This window comes from Rhinichthys klamathensis, unplaced genomic scaffold (genome assembly GCF_029890125.1).
Source record: "Rhinichthys klamathensis goyatoka isolate OS25496 unplaced genomic scaffold, OSU_Roscu_1.1 h1tg000281l_1, whole genome shotgun sequence".
Taxonomy (NCBI): Eukaryota; Metazoa; Chordata; class Actinopteri; order Cypriniformes; family Leuciscidae; genus Rhinichthys; species Rhinichthys klamathensis.
This window is the reverse complement of record NW_026606800.1, coordinates 4649499-4669025: the sequence shown is the minus strand read 5'-3', so window position 1 is coordinate 4669025 and position 19527 is coordinate 4649499. Positions and strand designations below refer to the sequence as shown.

The 19527-nt window shown below is 38.2% G+C and overlaps 1 protein-coding gene across 1 annotated transcript; it reads left to right on the top strand.

Annotated features, from left to right (window-relative positions):
• Nucleotides 1-5998: 5998 nt before the first annotated feature.
• Nucleotides 5999-16785, top strand: scara3 (scavenger receptor class A, member 3). The gene is made up of 7 exons (XM_056269268.1): nt 5999-6045; nt 11840-11875; nt 12190-12234; nt 12738-12857; nt 14098-14178; nt 14834-15877; nt 16119-16785. Exons 1-7 carry the CDS (start codon nt 6039-6041, stop codon nt 16553-16555), a joined length of 1770 nt encoding a protein of 589 aa, XP_056125243.1. The 5' UTR covers nt 5999-6038; the 3' UTR covers nt 16556-16785.
• Nucleotides 16786-19527: the final 2742 nt, after the last annotated feature.

Below are 19527 nucleotides of genomic sequence, written 5' to 3'. Positions count from 1 at the left end.
AGACTTATAATGCTCACAGTCATAACAGACATAAACATGTTATTTTGTAAGAGATTATTATGTGTGCTTTGACCAAAACATGTCATCACTTATTGCATATTGCACATTAAGATTGGGCAACAACCACAGAAAAACACTCCTGCAGTGGATGGAAACTGGTGTTTCAGTCCCCTAATCACGTCATAGCTCGTCAGGTAGCTTTCGTCCCCTAGTCTCAAGTTCACTTAGCTTTTTGTGACCAACCCAGAGGATCCTAAATATCAGGAAAGCACAGCTCATAATGTTCTGAAATTTAGGCAAAGGTGATTCAAAGCTTGTTTTTCACGCTGTGTGATATTGCACTCTGTTACTTTATCTAATTGATGGTGTTTGCTAAGGCAAGCATCACTGTTATTATTGCTTATATATATATATATATATATATATATACACACACATACATAAATACATACATACACTCACCTAAAGGATTATTAGGAACACCATACTGATACTGTGTTTGACCCCCTTTCGCCTTCAGAACTGCCTTAATTCTACGTGGCATTGATTCAACAAGGTGCTGAAAGCATTCTTTAGAAATGTTGGCCCATATTGATAGGATAGCATCTTGCAGTTGATGGAGATTTGTGGGATGCACATCCAGGGCACGAAGCTCCCGTTCCACCACATCCCAAAGATGCTCTATTGGGTTGAGATCTGGTGACTGTGGGGGCCATTTTAGTACAGTGAACTCATTGTCATGTTCAAGAAACCAATTTGAAATGATTCGAGCTTTGTGACATGGTGCATTATCCTGCTGGAAGTAGCCATCAGAGGATGGGTACATGGTGGCCATAAAGGGATGGACATGGTCAGAAACAATGCTCAGGTAAGCCGTGGCATTTAAATGATGCCCAATTGGCACGAAGGGGCCTAAAGTGTGCCAAGAAAACATCACCCACACCATTACATCACCACCACCAGCCTGCACAGTGGTAACAAGGCATGATGGATCCATGCTCTCATTCTGTTTACGCCAAATTCTGACTCTACCATCTGAATGTCTCAACAGAAATCGAGACTCATCAGACCAGGCAACATTTTTCCAGTCTTCAACGGTCCAATTTTGGTGAGCTCTTGCAAATTGTAGCCTCTTTTTCCTATTTGTAGTGGAGATGAGTGGTACCCGGTGGGGTCTTCTGCTGTTGTAGCCCATCCGCCTCAAGGTTGTGCGTGTTGTGGCTTCACAAATGCTTTGCTGCATACCTCGGTTGTAACGAGTGGTTATTTCAGTCAAAGTTGCTCTTCTATCAGCTTGAATCAGTCGGCCCATTCTCCTCTGACCTCTAGCATCAACAAGGCATTTTCGCCCACAGGACTGCCACATACTGGATGTTTTTCCCTTTTCACACCATTCTTTGTAAACCCTAGAAATGTTTGTCCATGAAAATCCCAGTAACTCAGCAGATTGTGAAATACTCAGACTGGCCCGTCTGGCACCAACAACCATACCACGCTCAAAATTGCTTAAATCACCTTTCTTTCCCATTCTGACATTCAGTTTGGAGTTCAGGAGATTGTCTTGACCAGGACCACACCCCTAAATGCATTGAAGCAACTGCCATGTGATTGGTTGATTAGATAATTGCATCAATGAGAAATTGAACAGGTGTTCCTAATAATCCTTTAGGTGAGTGTACATACATGTATATTTAACTCGCCCTGCACAAATCGTGTGGCTTGTTGAAGAAATGTGTTATTACTTTTCTAAACAATCAATGTTTTCAGATTTCACCTGGCAGACACTAACACTGAAAGAGGGAACAAAGCCATATCTAGAGACCAGAATTCGAGTGTGCTGTTTTGACTTGGAACAGTGAGCGACTGCCTAGTAACTGCATAGGAACACCCTGTCAACTAACCTCAAAAACGCTCATCATGGCGGAGAGTTTTGTACTGGTAAGTTGCACTTACATATTTCAGAATATGTGAAAATCAAATGAATGACGAAGTATTTGGGAAAAAATAAAACTTAAGTCATGGGTCTTGACTTGCATAAATATTGACTTGCATAAATACCTTCTTGTTTTAATAATGTGGCTCCATTTTCTTAGTGACAACAGAACAGGCGTATTTCATTTGCATCCAGTAAATATGCCCTGATCGCCGCCTTTGACCCCTGTCCTCTCAAATGGAGATCTCACCTCATAAACAATACCAGTGAGTGGTCCTCCTCTGTCAATATCACTCACAGCATGCTGCAAAGTATTAAATGTCCCACCCTATTTCTTGGCATTTTAAATGCAATTGCACAGTGGTTTTATATCTATTGGCACGTTGCCTTTGCCAAAACATTTTGTTTCTCCTGCCATTGGTTCAAGAAATTGCCTTTTCTATTTTTACCCCATTTTCAGTTTTTAAAGGAAGACTATACCTTTTTCCCCAAACATGTTTTTGTCTTACCCTGATTCACTATGGTAAGCCTTTTATAAGTGTTTATATTTTAGGCCTTACGGATGGTTTTCGTGGGATATTGCATATATATGCCACTCGCCCGTCTCGTCATATCCGAAAAAGAGAAAAGCTGCTCCAGCTTCTTTAAGGCAGGTGTGTTGTGAGAGTGGCATAGTTTAGATGTTGTCACAAAGAGTGAGAAAGGCTTGCTTTGGATCACTCTAAATATCCAACCGGGGAATCACCAGTTTTTCTTTGGTTTTTTTAAAACGCCAAACAGAGTCTGCTAGCAAAGAGTACGCAACAGAACTCGTAATAAAACAAGAATCAACTTTGGTTTGGCTTTTCGGTGATGGTGAGAACTGAGGGATTTGATATGTTGTAAAAGATCTTGAGATGGCATATGCCATATGTAGTACAAAATTCATTCCAAATCATTATCTATAGTAAAAGATAATTTCGTTATGGTTGTTGTAGCGCTAGAATTTATTTTCAAGGAACTACCGTGTCTATTAATGGGTATAGCTACAGTAATGTCTTCAGCTAGTCATCTTGAAATACTTTCCATCTAAACTGGTTACATCTCTTAAGACTAATAGTGAATGTTTTATGAGCAGTAGAATAACCATATTCATCTGTAAAGTCACACAGATCCGAAACACAACCAAAACAATGTTCTTCTACAAAATGCATGCATTTTTTTTAACTGTTAGAGGGCTAAAAGTTACATAGTGTACCTTTTTATATAATTTAAATAATGACAGAATGTTTATTTTTGGGTGAACTATTCCTTGAAACATTCGTTTTGTCCTCTGGGTGGCAGTAACTCCTATGAAAGCCCGAGACTAGGAAGGAAAGCATAGCTGTGGGGTCACAAACAGAAAGGCTGCTCCCTATCAAATAAATGACAACAGTATCTTCATAAATATGCATAACAGTTGAAGAGACATTATAGAAAAAAAATGGTATTCGTCCCCAGAACCGAACAGCTGTGCAAAATTGTTTACATTTTCTGAAGTCGTCTGAATCAGTTTGAAAGCATATTAAGTGCCAGATGGTTTTCACGCTAGTCTATTAAACACTACTCTATTTGCTGGCATTATTTATAGTTTTGGCAAACAGATCAAAGCTGGTGGTTTTGGAGTAATTTGATGCATGCTAACACTGCTTCACCGCATATGGAGGTGCAGTTAACAGTAGATCATCTGCTAAACCTCTCATTCACTTAAATATTAGTTGTTTTTTAGTTGCTTTTCAATCCAACAGCTCAAAAAAAATACTGGTGAAATTAGATAAACCTTTAAGCTGTAACCATTACAATTGCACAACATCTTTAAATGCCATTTCATACTAGCTGTCAGCATGTCATTATTCTTTCCTCAGTAAAAACGTAATCAATCTCAATCAGATTATTTATTAAAAGCACATTTGCTTCCACATCTGCACAAATATTAACAACAACAAAGCTAAAATAGTGAGCTATGAACACCATCCAAGTGAGAGCTTGCACTCAAGTTAAATGAGAAACATCATACCCTTTTGATTAATTCAGTTTAGTCCAGTTCTTTATTTATAGAGCTGCTTTGCCAGAACGGTGGATTAGGAAGTGCTTAACAAAGACTAAGTGAGTGTAATGGCTAAAAGGAACACTATCAAGTAAGTACTTACCATATAGCCATAATATTACCATAATATTTTTGACATGTCCCAAGGTATAATGATGGTCTTCTTTAAACACCATGGTATGTGAATATTTTCATGTTTATTTAGTACCATGGTACTACATTCTGGTTCTTGTCAGTCAGCACTTTTACTATCTTCTTTCTTTGTGTCATGTTTTTTCTTTCTCTTTTTCAAGTTGTTTTGTTCTTTTACTGTAGGTGATCGCGGAAGAACAATAACAGACAAATGATCTTGAGGTGGAGCTTGTTTTGTCTTGAACACAATAGGATAAAAAAAAAAAACTTATATCATCATCTTCTTTTTCCCAAATCCCAGCACCATGAATGGAATCTGTGATTGCAAAACGTTAATACGGGAGACAGAATTCCAGGAATCTTCTGTCCTAATTTGACCTTTCTCTCTTGATAACACCTTAACTGTATAATTCTGTGATGTAAATGCATTTGAGGCCATGATTGACATTTCTTGACCTTTGGCTATTACATGATTAATGGCTTTTAGATGGTTTTAATTAATCAAATTGTTTTTAATACTAACAGGAACCATGAATCCCACGTGCTTGATCAGACACACAAGCCATCAAAGATATGTGTGTGTCTCATGGAAGGAGAATGGCGTACCGAAAAGAGGTAAAAGTCATGTGCCTCCAAAGGCATAGACCATTGATACCCAAATAGAATCACGCATGCTTGTTGTTTTTTCAAATAAGATAATTACAAATTACAAACACAGTCTTAAAGCAATAGTTCACCCAAAATAATAGTTCACCCTCATTTGTTGCACAACTTTGTTTTTGCTGTGGAACAATATGTTTTGAAGAATGTTCATGCTGCTCTTTTATATAATTGTGAGTGTCAAAATCCCCCAAAAAAGTTAAATAAAAGTGGCCCATATGAGTTGTGCGCTATATTCCAAATCTGAAGAAGCCATGCAATAGTTTGTGTAAGGAACAGACAGAAATATAAGTTGTTAATTACTGAAAATCAGAACATTTACAAGGGGTCACAGTTTGACTTTAAAGTATTTAAATTAATAGCTTATTATTATATCAAAATAATCTAACTCTAAATTAAAATGGAAAAAAACACACATTTAATCAAGATACATTTAAATAATTGTTCTTCGCCCCTCTATTGTTTTTATTGAAAATAATATATTTTTATTCACAATATCACTAAAATTAATCATGGTCAATTAATTTAATATACCAATAAATCCCTGGAATGACTTGAATTGACTTCAAATTGAATGATAATATTGCTCAATTGAACAAAACTGGTATTTAAGTATGAATCTGCACTTTTGCGTTCATTAATAGCACAATGATATTTATCCTCTCCTCTCAACAACAAACTCTTGAAGAACAGCATATCCCTTTTGGCGAACATAATTTGTAAATCTCCAACAACAAGAGGCCACAGAAGATAAAGGTGCCTGTTGCTCCAATACCAGACATTTGTTAACAATTAGGCCAGTGCTCAAGACTGACTCACTGAAGCACATGCACCGTGTCCCACCTCCTTTTCTCCTCCTTCTCCCTTCATCGACTCCCTCCCTTTCCCACACAGAAACAATCACTCCCTCTCTCCGGCATGTTTCCCAAAGCTGCACATGGTTACTGTCCAAGGTATTACTTTCCACTGGTTCTATAGCAAAGAGGAAGCTTGTTATTGAGGGTTTTTCTTGACACACCAGCTGTTGGATGCTGTGCCCACAAGTGTCCTCGACATTGGATTAGTCTGCAGATTTAGTGACTTATTTCTTGTAAGCAAACCAGTATTCTTCTTGACTGATGCTCTGGAGTCTGATGAGTCTTTGAAATACATCCCAAGTTTGAACGTTCAGACAGGTGAAATATATTTGGTCTCAAGTCTCCACATTCGTCTTTACCAAACTGACCTGGGGTGTTTTACAGAATCAACATGAAAGGTAAGCTGTTTCTTTTATTGATTCATACTTTGACTAATATGTTTTTTTTTTGTTATTCATGTGAGAAATACTTGTAAATACTGGCTAACATGAGCGTGCTGACAGCACACATTCAAAGCTGAAACTCCGAGGTTCTAGAGAAAGCAGGGAGCTGTTGATGTTGGATTGGAGTTTGTGGTTCTGTCATTTTGACAGCAAAATACATCATACCTTCACCACTCTCAGCTTGACACTATTTGCTATTGAATTTTCAGTTAGACTCATACCAATGGGGCAACATTTTAGATGCTGGTTTTATCCAACACAGAATAATATAATACCATTGGTTTTCATAAAAACCAAGCGAGATCTTTTTGAAGGCAAGTGGAACATGTGGATCTGCATCCTTTGGTGGTAGGATCTTGGATTTATAGGAAATGTATCCAAAATGAAGATAAACATTTCTCTCTTTTAATGCATAAACCAGAGACTCATGAAAGAGCATGGCTCCTAATGCATTCCTCATGCTGTGAGAGATGTGCGATTTAAGCTCTTCATTCTTCAAGTGTGGGCAGCAGGTGTGGAGCCAGTGTTAACCGCATACGCATACATTCCCTTCAGCTGTTTTCCCAAGATCTGACCAATGAATCTATTTGTAATAGAAAGAAAGGGGCAAGCAGGCTCTTCTTATTCTTAGTTACATCTGACCGAAGTGTATCAGATCTAATGAAACACTCTTGATCAACATATTTGTTTATAATTGAACACAGCACGTCCTGATTTTCCAAAGTTAGACACGTCCTGGGTCAACATATTTTGTTGAGCCTGGAACAACATTACTGTCCAAAAATGTAGTCCTAACCATATTCCTACACCTCAACCTAACCCTTCCCATATGTTACCTCTAAAATTATTGGGAAATGATCAGTGAATAAAACTCTGGTATTAAGATGTTTGCACCTGGGGCCTCATGTATCAACACTGCGTACGTACGCACAAAAACACAGCGTACGCCAGCTTTCACGTTCACGGCCAGATGTACTAACAGTGAAATTAACGTAAGAATGTGCGTTCCTCCAAGTAAACTTCATGTCTGGCGTACATATATTTGTCGTGATTTTTGTCCGTTGGCGACTCATGGAGGCAATAAAGTGAAGTGGCAAACATTACACTACGAATTGTTCTATCGCACCACCAGCTGTCAGATATTGCTTATAATTTGTTATTGATAAATTATTTGACATAATATTGTCACACGAGTTTTATTAAAATATTATATTATGCCATTAAGAACATATATAAAGCATGTCCAAATTGATACAACCCGTCTAGCAATGGCAGCGTTGGCTTAACTAGGAATAAAAAATAAACTTCATTAATTCGGTCAGTAAAGATAAAAAAAGAAAGTAATATTTTTATTCAGCAAGGACACATTGAAGTGATAAGTAAAAGTGACAGTAAATACATTTATAATGTTACAAAAGATTATAAGATTTCGACATCTGTTTGATTTAAGTTTTTATTCATTAAAGAATCCTGAAAATACTATATCACGGTTTCCACGAAAATATGAAGCAGAAGCACAGCTGTTTTCAACACTGATAATAATCATAAATGTTTCTTGATCATCAAATCATCATATTAGAATGATTTCTGAAGGATCATGTGACACTGAAGACTGGAGTAATGATGCAGAAAATTCAGCTTTGATCACAGGAATAAATTACACTTTACTATATATTCACATAGAAGACATTTTCAGTGAAATTTCGTTTCTTGCTTGCTTTAGCCATGTTCTTGCAGGTTTCTTTTGCCAAATTGGACTAATTACCAGATTAAAATTAATTTAATTGGGGTAGGAGACTGGGTGGGGCGTTGTGCTCGTGCATGTGCGCTCAATTTTATGTTAATTGGGATGTACAAAGAGAATATGCGTGGGATCCTTCGTACACAGAGATTCATACATCTGCTTTTTTTGTGCGTACGCACATTTACAGCTTTGTCCGTACGCAATGTTTTAGAATGAATTCAACCCAAGTCTTTGTACATGAGGCCCCTGGTGTTTTAATCCATCTCTTTTGTCCGCCTTCGACCACTTCTTTCCTGATTTCTTTGAAGAGAGGGTCTATGGGCTGGTAAATGTATGGGATTTTTCAGATCTTTCAATCTAATGGACGATCTAAGTTCACGTAATTTACAAATGAGTGCACGAAAACGATGGAAAAACACACGAATAGCAGTTTTTTTCTGCTCTGATAGCCACAAGACGATGCCTGAACGCGGTGAGGTGTTACCTCAGACACGACCCCATTATGTTTATGCATTAGGTCAGAAGGTGGAGAATAGGCAGTATGTAGTGGTTGTTCGAGAACGCATTCAACCACATCGAGCGTTTACACTACGAAAGCATTCCGGTTGAATGCATTTTCGACTACCTCTGGAAGTGGACAAGCTCAAAACGTTTTAGACCCCGTTTACACCTGTATTTAGCGTCGCCCACTTGTGATCCGATCGACCAAAATGCAGCTTAATACCAGGTGTAAACAGGGCCATGATGTAAAAGCACCTAACCCTGGTTGTAAGCCTAAAGTTGACATAAACAGTATTGTCGGATTGGTTGATTGGAATGTTGTTCCAGGATCAACAAAGTTGTTGATCCAGGAACATGTTGCACTTGGTGAAATCAGGTTCTACATTGAAGGCAAGGATCAAAGGATCAAGGATTTAATGGTCAAAGAAATAAAATGGCTTTTTCTAAAGCCTAATGGGGTTGTTTTTAAGAAGCTGTAAAACATCCCAGAACATGTATTTTAATGTAATTAATGTGTGACTGTAAACATGCAGACATCTAAAGATGGGAGGGGATGGGTGAGATTCACCTCCATTTTTTAACTCTTTATTTTCATAAACTACAATATACACTAAGAATGTTTTCAATTATTCTCCATTGACCTTTATGGTTGAACTCTGCACATACTTTTTAAAATGCGTGTAAAGCAGTTGTACATCAAGTAGAACTGTACAGACACTTGTCTTTATTAGTTGTGGTTGGGTTTCTGTGGTTTGGAAAGACCCTGCCCTCTGCCTCTGCTTCCCATCTCAAGTTGCAGGCATTCCTGTCAGATGTTTTATACCCACTGCATTCATCTGGTCACATAATACCAGTATTACTGTATGTTTCCTGTCTTTTGGTGCTTTTCAGCAAAGTGAATCAATTTAAAGGCATGGGAACACTAGACAAACTCTTTAACCCACAGTTTAGAGATCATGTACACTACGCCAATTCATTCTTTTGGACATCAAAGCTCCTGAAGTTACCCTTGAGAATGCCTCATCAAGTAGCTTTACATTGCAATATTTGAAGGATTAGGAGAATCCTCAGACATCTTTGGCCTCTGTAGAAGGTGTTGAAGAGGTAAACCTCAAACTTTTGACATTGTGAAGTTCTGACATGAGATATCCTCTTAAGCCTTATCCAAAGAGTTCTCAACTCTTGAGTTGTATAAACATTTGTTGCCCTTGCTGTATTTGTGGAAAAGAGGATAGCTGAAAGGATGCCTCATAACAAATGGCATATTTTGAAGAAAAGACTAAATATATTGACAACCATTTTTTGATGGAGTAAGTGAATCTTGGTGACCAAGTCTTTAGAATGGGCACTGCCAATATATTATTATCTCAGGTTAAAATTCATGTGGTTTTAAGTATTCTCACAGTGTTTTGATGACCAAGAATGACATTTCAGCCTGTAATGTTTGGTCAGGGCACAGATGTTGTTTTCATAGCTGGTTGTTAACATACTGTTAAATATCTGCCCAAGTGGACTGTTTTACTTGCGCTGTACACCTGAGATAACTGATGTTTTAAGATTTTATCCTTCAAATGCTACCTAAATTGTGTCCATACTAATGTTATATGGATCATACTCTTTTACAGTGCCCCATATCAGACAAGTTAAATTATATTTCTATGTTCTAAGGTCAACAAATGCTGTTGATTTTGCAAAAAAACAGCAGACCTGGCCAGAAGTTGTTTTTTGTTTGTTTTTTTGGTTCCATTTACTGTATTATATTGTTGCATAACATGCTAACTGAAGACTGCCTCCTTGTTTACGCAAAACTGTATTTTCAATTTTGACTGCCCACTCTTAATAAACACTGGCATATTGCCCTTATGTTTTCAGACTTCTAACGAAATCCAGAAACATTCCATTTCCTCCAGATCCTTGAATGACCCGTCAAGCTAATTAAATATCCTGCCTCTTTTCATACTTCTCAAGTACTTGACCCTCCCATAGTGCTTTTCAATGGTTCTTTCCTTGTAAGCAATGTTTTGAAGGGGAATTCAGACATCCAGACCAGACTGGAGGGTCCCCTCCTTTTCCTCTGTACTGTTGGCAACACTCACGCTACCACAAGACCCAAGGTTGCGCCTGTTCCGAGCCACCTGTATAGCCAGGACTGGTGGGGATAAGTAAAGTCTCTCCACTTTCTCCCTCATCAAGCTTTTGCCCCTTCTAGCACTCTGGCTCCGGTAGACCTGACCTCAGCGGCTTGAGTAGTAGGTATAAACAATCTCACCATGAGCTTAGCAGGATTGGCATGCTAAGCATGGCTCCAAGACGTGCCTGAGGTTTGAAAAATACAGAGCCAAGATTTTAAGCAAACAGAAAACGAAGCAGGTGCAAACTCCTTGAGACTGTGGTATTGAGGGATGTTGTTTTAAAAGTGCTTGCTGAACAATAGTGTACGATAAAGAGAAAACAGTTTGATGTTTAACAGCATTGACAGTGATGACTGGCATACCTCCAGTTCTCAGACTGGCACATCTCTGTTCTCAGGACCTTCAGTACCAACCCAGTGCTCTTCAGCTGCAAGGTACAGGGACGTTGAGTCATCATTCCTTTGGGTGGTTTGCTTCTAAACTTGTCAAACTTTTTACACAAAGTGCTGCATTTCTGCAGACAGTTGATGCCCAATTTTCCCATTTTTAAGTAAACCCTGGCTTGTCTCCAGAAACCATGACTTTGCAACATGGTAGATTGCAAACTTCAGAGACGCCTAAAGAGACGTTTTTGTTTGCTTTTTGTGTATTCCTTCTTCCCTTGGGATAGCTAGCTCTGTGGAACATAGGTGGTCTTGGAGACCATAACACATCTCGATGTTTGTGCTCAAGTAGTATATAAAATGGAACAGGCTAAACAAGGTCTTCCCTCATTATTCAGTTTGAAAACTCATTTTTACCTTTGTCCCTTGTGGATAAAGCTTCTCTGATGTTCTCTAGTCCAATTTTTCCTCACTTGAAGCACCTCATACAATGTTTTGGTTGTACTTATCCAGGTAGTCATCAGCTAATTAGGTTACTAACCGTCATGGGTGGCTGAAATAAGCTTAGCCTGAATAACCCTCTGCTGACAATGCTTTTCCAGATGTTGTGCTGTATGCATTTATCCTTTTTCTATTCATAGCTATGTCCTGCACCACACCTTTATTTTTGTGGCATTTGGCCAGAACAGCTATGGTGTTTCCCACCCAAAGCCTGCAGCTTTATATATATATAATACTTCTCTCACCAATTTTGTGTATTTGTGCTGATATAAGGCTCTTTCCAACAGTGACCTCATATACTAATCAGTCCAAGTTTTTGTCTTGTACTAGCAAGCAGGCCTCATAGTTTTTCCACTCTTAGTTTATGATTTATTGTTTCTGCTGATAAAGCGAATGTGATCATCATTCTCCTAGATACGTTTCAATCTATTGACCTTAATTTGCAAACACATACATCAACCCTTCTGCTTTTCTCCCCTCTCTTGCAGATAGCTATTGTGGCTACGAGAACCAGCTTTTTAATGGTATGTGGAGACTTTTTCTTCTTTCAGTTTTATTTGGACCCTCTTGATATAGAGTTAAAAGACCAAATATGTGCTTAATCCCTGCAGTGGATCTAGCTGTCCTCTTATAATCTCCTGCAATTAAACTCTGAGACCTGACATGATGAAAATATGATGGTAGTGTTTTGTACTGTGCAGGAGGTAGATGATGAGTCTCAAGAAGAACTGTGTTTGATTAGCCAATACGCTGAACAGGATTATGATTGCATTCAAGTATGATGTTATAAATTGTAAAGTCATGACTTATTCGTGTTTTGTGCAATTTCTCTTTGTAGAGGAGGACTTAACTGGAGAAGAAGAGGAAATTCCTCCCATGAGAGGTTAGAAAAAGCATTTTTCTTAAAGCGTATTGCTCTCCTTATTAATGAGGCATTACAGACTACAAAAGATGGGGTTAGGAAAAAGGAGTTATACAGTAGTGATTTTTTTAATGTGCCTGAATGTCTGTAATCTCCACAAATATGACACATCTTGTTTTTTTTTTTTTTTTTTTTTTTTTTACTATGGTCTGACTTATTTAATACATTTTAAGTGTTTGTATGTACATGTCGGCATTTATCCCCCACTGTTTTGTTCGTGATTGATTATTGTACATCTGTTTTAAATGATGTTCAGTTCTTGATGACATTTAGGCTTTGAAAAGATTAATTTACCGAATTTGCAAGTTCAGTTGAATTACTAGTCGCGTCCAATTTGAATAGTCTCTTTACTGTGATTTTTTTTTTTATATATAATAACAGGATATAATGGTTCTGATAAATTTCAGATCTGACAGGAATACCAGGTTTCTTTGTGAGAATGAGTGTCTTTTTTTTGTACACAGGAAGGGCAAGAGGAGGATGTATGAAATGCCAGCAGACACATTCTCTTCAGCTAGCTGTCAAAATGCTCTATGGATTTTTAGCTTTGCTCATAATTGCAGTGGCCGTCTTGGCAACCCTTGGTAAGATGTCACGGCACTGCAACACTATCACTAATAATCCTTGCTTTCAACACAATCTTTTTCTTGGTGATGTGAATGATCAAAGTTGAAAGGTAGATATAAAACTTGTTCTTGAATCAGCGATGGATCAAATTAATTTGAGGATTTCCACATGAGAAGACACACAGCTGGAATAGAGACAGATATGGGCCAGAGAAAAGGAATGCAGGAAACCCTGATTTTCATCCATCAGACACGTGGTTACAGCATGTAGTGTGGGTTTTGATTCAGCATTATGCTCATAAAGCCAACAATCTCCAGATTTTATAGAAGCAGGCCAAAACCTTTCCCTGTGTGGAGCTGCGCTCTAAATCTCACGTCATGCGTGATGTTATATGCCAAATCTGAATCTTTTGCCCCACTTACGAGGATGAAAGCACAACAAATCATTTACGAATTTATCATCTGCGAATCATTTACCTTCAAGACATTTACACAAGTTTCTCCTAATAATATTATGACATACAACAACAAATCCATGTTTCAAATGCAATGGGCCTCCAACAAGAACTTTATTAGCATTGTCGCACTGACAGGATGTAATACTACCACATCAGGCCACAACATAGCTAAACTGTGGCAAAATAAATTAAGAAGAATGTTGTTTGGTTTGATGACAAGATGATGGTTCATTTAAATAAAAAACAGGCCTAACTACAAGATATTTCAGAATGATGCCACACACATCTGTCTCATATTGCTTTAACTCCTCAAAAATGTTGTTAAAAGCAGTTATGTGTGTAATATATATGCTATTATGTTAAGGAAGTTAATGTAGGAAGTGAATCTGTTTGCACAAGACAAGTCAAATCAAGTAACTCAAGCATCCTGTTTAGTGACAAAAAGTAAGCAATGTCCTTTTAGCACTTTTTAAAAAATACAGCAGGTGACATGCAGACATACAGCTGGAAAATAAATTATAACCACAAGCGAGGGTCCATTACACTTTACCAGTCCCCGTAGTCCAAGATTAAGTCTTGGTGTGTGAAGAAAGCTTCAGAAAAGAATTTCAAACCTGTGTATTCTCTAAGGAAACTGAGATCACTTAAACTGTTCCAACATTCCAATATTATGCAATGTTACATTTTTTATTAGAATAAGAAATTCATATTGAACATTTTTTTGCTTGCTTGTTTGTTTGTTGTTCATCACTTAATTCTCTAAAATGACAGTTTTAATATCAATAAATTTGTCATGTCAGTCTTCAGGAGAGTTGACAACTTATCTGAAGAGGAATCATTTTATCACAAACACATTTCCAAAGTCCAGGAGAGTATAAAAGGTAAGAATTCTTGTTTTATTATACATACAATTTTGGGAACTGCTAGGCATTAGTGTTATATATTATTTATATACTAGTATAGTTAATTTATGATTTTTATAATTTATGATTTGTTATATACTTTCACTTTTCATTTGAATTTTAGTTTGTTTTAATATTTGTATGATGTGCTTCTGTCATTTTTATTAGTTTTTTATATTTCTGCAAAGCTTAAAAAAAAATATATATATATTTTTTAAATTTTAGTACTTCAGTTTAAACTTGCCAATTAAGGCAACATTTCGTTTTTCATCTAATATTTGTATTTAAGCTTCATTTTAATTACCAAAAAATATTTTAATAGTTTTTGTTTTAGTTAACAATAAAAACACTGATCTACAACCGGAAAGTGAAACTGCAAACCATGTTTTCACACAGTTGCTTGGGCCTGCTGGATTTATCTAATTTGTTTATCTAATCTCTCGGTTCACTTCCTGTGGTCGGTAAACCCCTCAGAGAGTAAAAACTCATGAGAAATCATTTATAACTGAAATAATGACCTAAGAAACAGCTGTGCACACAGAGCGTTCTGACTGTTAAAACACAATTGCATTTTCCTGCAGTGTATTTTTGGTCAGCAATACAAGAGATTCATGTTTTGGTGGTTCTATTGTAGATATCAGCACTGCAAACAACTATTCCAACTGCTTAGATGTTGCACAATTCCAAGAGGAGATTGCCAGACTGAAGAAGGAGTTTGAGGAGACCCAGAAGATGGTACTCGGTCAAAAGCAGCAGTTGGACCAGGCGATCCAGTCTCAGCAAAGTCTTACGCAAACCAGCAACAGAATGACGAGAGAGCTCCAGGCCTATGGAATCATCATTAAGCGTATAAACCAGTCTGTGGGCCAATACCTGGATCAGGTAACAGGCTGGCAGGTTGTCATTAATGAAACAGATCAAGGGATGAAAACCCTTATTGAGGATCAGTATGATTTGAAGGCCACAATGCAACAAGTCAACACCACTGTTGCTCTTAGTGCGTCGTGGATAGGTGCTCTTCAGAGGAAGGCTGAAGAGGAGACCTTGGTGCTCCAAAAAATTACAGCAGACTGGCAGAATTACAGCAGAGTTTTAAGTGCCATGAAATCCAATACCAGCGTAACCATGCAGACCGTGAGGGCTGTTCAAAGTGGCGTCTCTGCCACTCACCAGCGTATCAGCATGAGCTCAGAGATGGTGCATGACCTCACTCTGCAAGTCATGAACCTTCAGATGCAACTGGACAATGTCTCGTCTTACATTGACGAACACGAGGAGAACATGCATGACCACCAGTACCACACGAAGTACTACGAAAACCGGACCGGGGAGCGATTTGTGACATTGGATGCAAGAATGAACTCCATTGAAATGGAGATCGACACAGTTTCTTCCAGCATCAATGCAACCGTCAGCCATGTTCAGAGCATGTACAAATATATCAACATAGAGAGTTCCTCTTGCCAATCCAGACTGGGCAGTCACACTGAAGATTTGCAGAACTTAAACAACACAGTCTTGCTTCTTCTTCACCTAGCCGACACTCTCAGAATGCAGTACATGATGCTGAATGTGCGCCTCGAAGATGATGTGAGGAACCTATCATTGGTGATGGAGGAGATGAAGCTTGTAGACACCAGTCATGCAAAGCTGATCCAGAACTTCACTATTCTGAAAGGTTATTATCTACTTGTAGCGCCCTGAATGGCCACTGTCCTGCAGAGTTTAACACCAACACTGATCAAAACTTGAACACATTAATTAGCTTGTTCGGGGACGTTTGATTAGCATTGGGGGCTTAACTCTGCTGGACAGTGATCCTCTAGGGCCAGATTTGAAGAGCCCTGCTGTAGTGTCTATAAAATAGCTTCACTCGCATGTTCTTGAAGAGTCTGTCTTTTCTTTTGGATTCTTAATAGGTATGCCTGGTCCACCAGGTCCAAAGGGAAGCAGGGGAGAATCGGGAGCCAAAGGACCTCTAGGTGTATCGGGACTGAAAGGAGACAGGGGACTTGCAGGAAATCGTGGACCTCAAGGATTAAAGGGCGCTATGGGAATTAAGGGGGATCAAGGTGTGCCAGGAGTTTCTGGGATGAAAGGTGGGCCAGGACTTAAGGGAGAAAAGGGGGCTTTAGGGCAACCAGGGCCTCGTGCTGAAAAGGGACCGAAGGGTGATATGGGGGTTCCTGGGAAGGATGGAATTCCTGGCCCCAAAGGACCGCCAGGAATCCGGGGACAAGCTGGACTCCCAGGGGTACATGGACCTCAAGGACCGGTAGGAATACAGGGCGCTGTAGGACCACCGGGGCCGCCTGGAACACCCGGACCACCAGGGGAGCCTGCTCAGAAGTCATGAACAGATAGACATACAACTTAAAAATAACCCAAATGGTGATACACTGACTGCCTTTCTGGATACGGTTATGATGTTTCTTGCAGTAGATGGTGGTAGACGTCAACTTGGAGATCTCTCTCTAAACAAGACGATGGTGGGGACTCTTTGGAATCTTAGAGGCCCACATGCACATTCCCCAAAAATGAAGCTTGCTCTGAACAACAATACACTATGTATAGGCTTTCAACACACTTAGAAAAGAGCTCAAGCACAATTCTATATATGAGCCACTTCACCACAATCTTGTTTTAACAATGGTTATAGAGACTCAATAATTCGCCAGCATCAGCATTTGAAGACAGATAAACATTCGACAAATCATACTTTTGCTTTTTATGGAGTGTATGTATTAATACAGCAACATTTTCCATTTTGTATTTGCATCATAATACAGCAACATTTTCCATTTTGTATTTACATCATAATCCAAGAACATTCAGAGCAGGTACTCTGAAACACGATTTTTATTATGAGTTCAAGTAAACCAAATATTTTCACTCATCAACGCAACGGTAGCCTTGGTACAAATTTGATGAAACACTGTGCGAAAAGTATAATGAACTCATCATTTTACAGTTGCTGGCATTGCATGAACCTGCAAAAACCTTTACAGACAATTTTTTTCATTCATTGGAATTGAACAGTGCAACTTTTAAGTTTTAATGTTCATATTGGTTTGATTTTCCAATTTGTAAATATGGATAAGTTTAACAGGAGTAATTTTAAGCGTTGGTTAATGTGTCTGAGGAGGACTTCATGATGTGTTGACATACAATTTATTCTCTGCACAACAATAAAGGTTTATAAGAATGTAAATAAGAGGGGGGCATTTTTGTTTAGCATTTCCAACTTCACTAAGCATGTACCATTTTCATTACTGCTTTTGGCATTTTATACTAAAATCATGAAACAAATAAGAGAAATGCCTTTTCATGATTATCTATCAACCCAGCAATTACACAATGTTTTTAACATTTCACAATGTTGCATTTTAAGAAATGGCCAAAAACTCTATAATTGAAAAAAACAAAGCAAAATGTGCCGTTTATGGATTTGAATGGCCAAAAGTGATCAGTACTAAACTGCAACTTTGTTTTATACAACCAAAATAAATCATTTTGGAAACAGAGAATACCTAACTGGAAGTTTTCGCTTTAATTCAGTTTTTATTTCACAAACAATGTACCAAACTGCAGTATTTATGGGATGTTTTATTTAGATGTTAAAACAACTTGTGCCAGCTGCATGGTGTTGCACATGGTGATGAGAAGCCTCTGTGATATCTGACTACTAGCAAGCTTAAACAGTTTCCACATGTGACAATAAATCATCATCATAGCTACAGTGAAAAGGTCAGCTCCATTTGATGGATTATTATATGGCTCATTTCGACAAAGAGAGGAAATCAAAAGCAAGTGCAAAGCTAAAATAAGATCTATTTGATCAAAAGTCTGTCTACTCCCATCACTAATGTTAGAACGCGAAGTCTGATTAGCATGTCACTGAATGTCATGACCATTATGTTTCATCTCGCGATGTACATTATTGCAATGAGTTGTTTTTTTATAGTTTAGTTTTACTTTCTCCTATTGTATCATGGCTAAGTTGTAATAAGGAAACAAACCATTAGCATTAGATGATTGACATTTGAATGTGGTGTTAGATCCCTAATTCCTAGTAATTCCCAGTCCCTTTTGTTTCTTTAAGAAATCTGTTTATTCCTCAATCCCATTATTTCTTTCTCAAGTTCAGTACTGTGCAAATTGAACTTCAGCCTTCATCTACAGCTTGCTGATTATGATATAATCAAAGATTTCGATCCAGAAAACTTGGGTACCGCTTTTCAAAGGAAATTGATTCCTTGTGGGAATGACAACATAATAGTAACTGTGTGGGAACCAGCTGAATCGTTAAACCTCAATGGCAACAGCTAAGCTTCAAATATTCTAATGAGTTCCAGTGGAACTAGATTTTGGTTGCCTGTGTATTTTGTGACTTTGGCATGTAGAAAGGAGAGGGAGCCAAATAAATATTCAAGCAAGATGTCTACCCCTATAGGACCTTGCAATGATTGTAGGCAAGTGGATATGATGTCATGCTCTGGGCATTTGAATATTGAATATATTATGAATTATAAATTACAAAATGATAAAACGTGAGTGATGCTTGCCAAACTTGGTGCCATGATGATATGGTATTTTCGGAAATAGTTGCTAAGCTGTTCTGAGTGTTTTAGTACATTGTCGTGCAGTTGCAAAGGTATTATGGCTTATTGCTATGCACTTACTTGCGTGTTTTTAAGCGGTTGCTTGGCCATTGCTATGTGATTTCAAAGCTGATGTTATGTTGCTGTGCAGTTGCTAGGGTTATCGGAGTGTTTGCTTGGGCATTGCGATGCAGTTATTAGTGTGTTCTGTGTGGTTATTTAGTCGTTGCTATGCAGTTACTAGCTGTTCTGTTCACTAAATTAAACGTAAAAATGTAGACTACTTTCTACTCCATTTTCTGACAACTTGCTCAGTAGCTCACTAGCTCAGTGGTCGTGCCAAAAGGTGAATTGCTACAATAGAAATTACCACACCTTGACAGACAGCTTTCGCGACCAATGATAAAGACCAGATTTCACCACGCCCCTACCTTTCGTCACGCGCATTTATACACACTCTTGGAGGCGTATGAATCCCGTGAATCACGAGGCACGACTTGTAGAAACAAGCTAATGGCATGGTTGCTTCAGCAATCGCGGTTTTATGTCACAAATGCTTTTGTTAACATCAGGTTGGTTTAAAACACGATGGTGCATTAACCTTTTAGCGCCACTCACGGGATATTTCAAGCTGTGAGGCGTACAACAATCAATGTTTGTTTCAGATGAAACTGAACACTCTTTTAGTGCCACTCGCTGGACATTTTACTTTGAAACTGTCGCAAAA

Coding starts and splice junctions, on each gene's coding strand:
- scara3 (XM_056269268.1), top strand. Junction 11,876..12,189: donor CGAGAACCAGCTTTTTAATG/GTATGTGGAGAC, acceptor TTCTCTTTGTAG/AGGAGGACTTAACTGGAGAA. Junction 12,235..12,737: donor GGAAATTCCTCCCATGAGAG/GTTAGAAAAAGC, acceptor TTTTGTACACAG/GAAGGGCAAGAGGAGGATGT.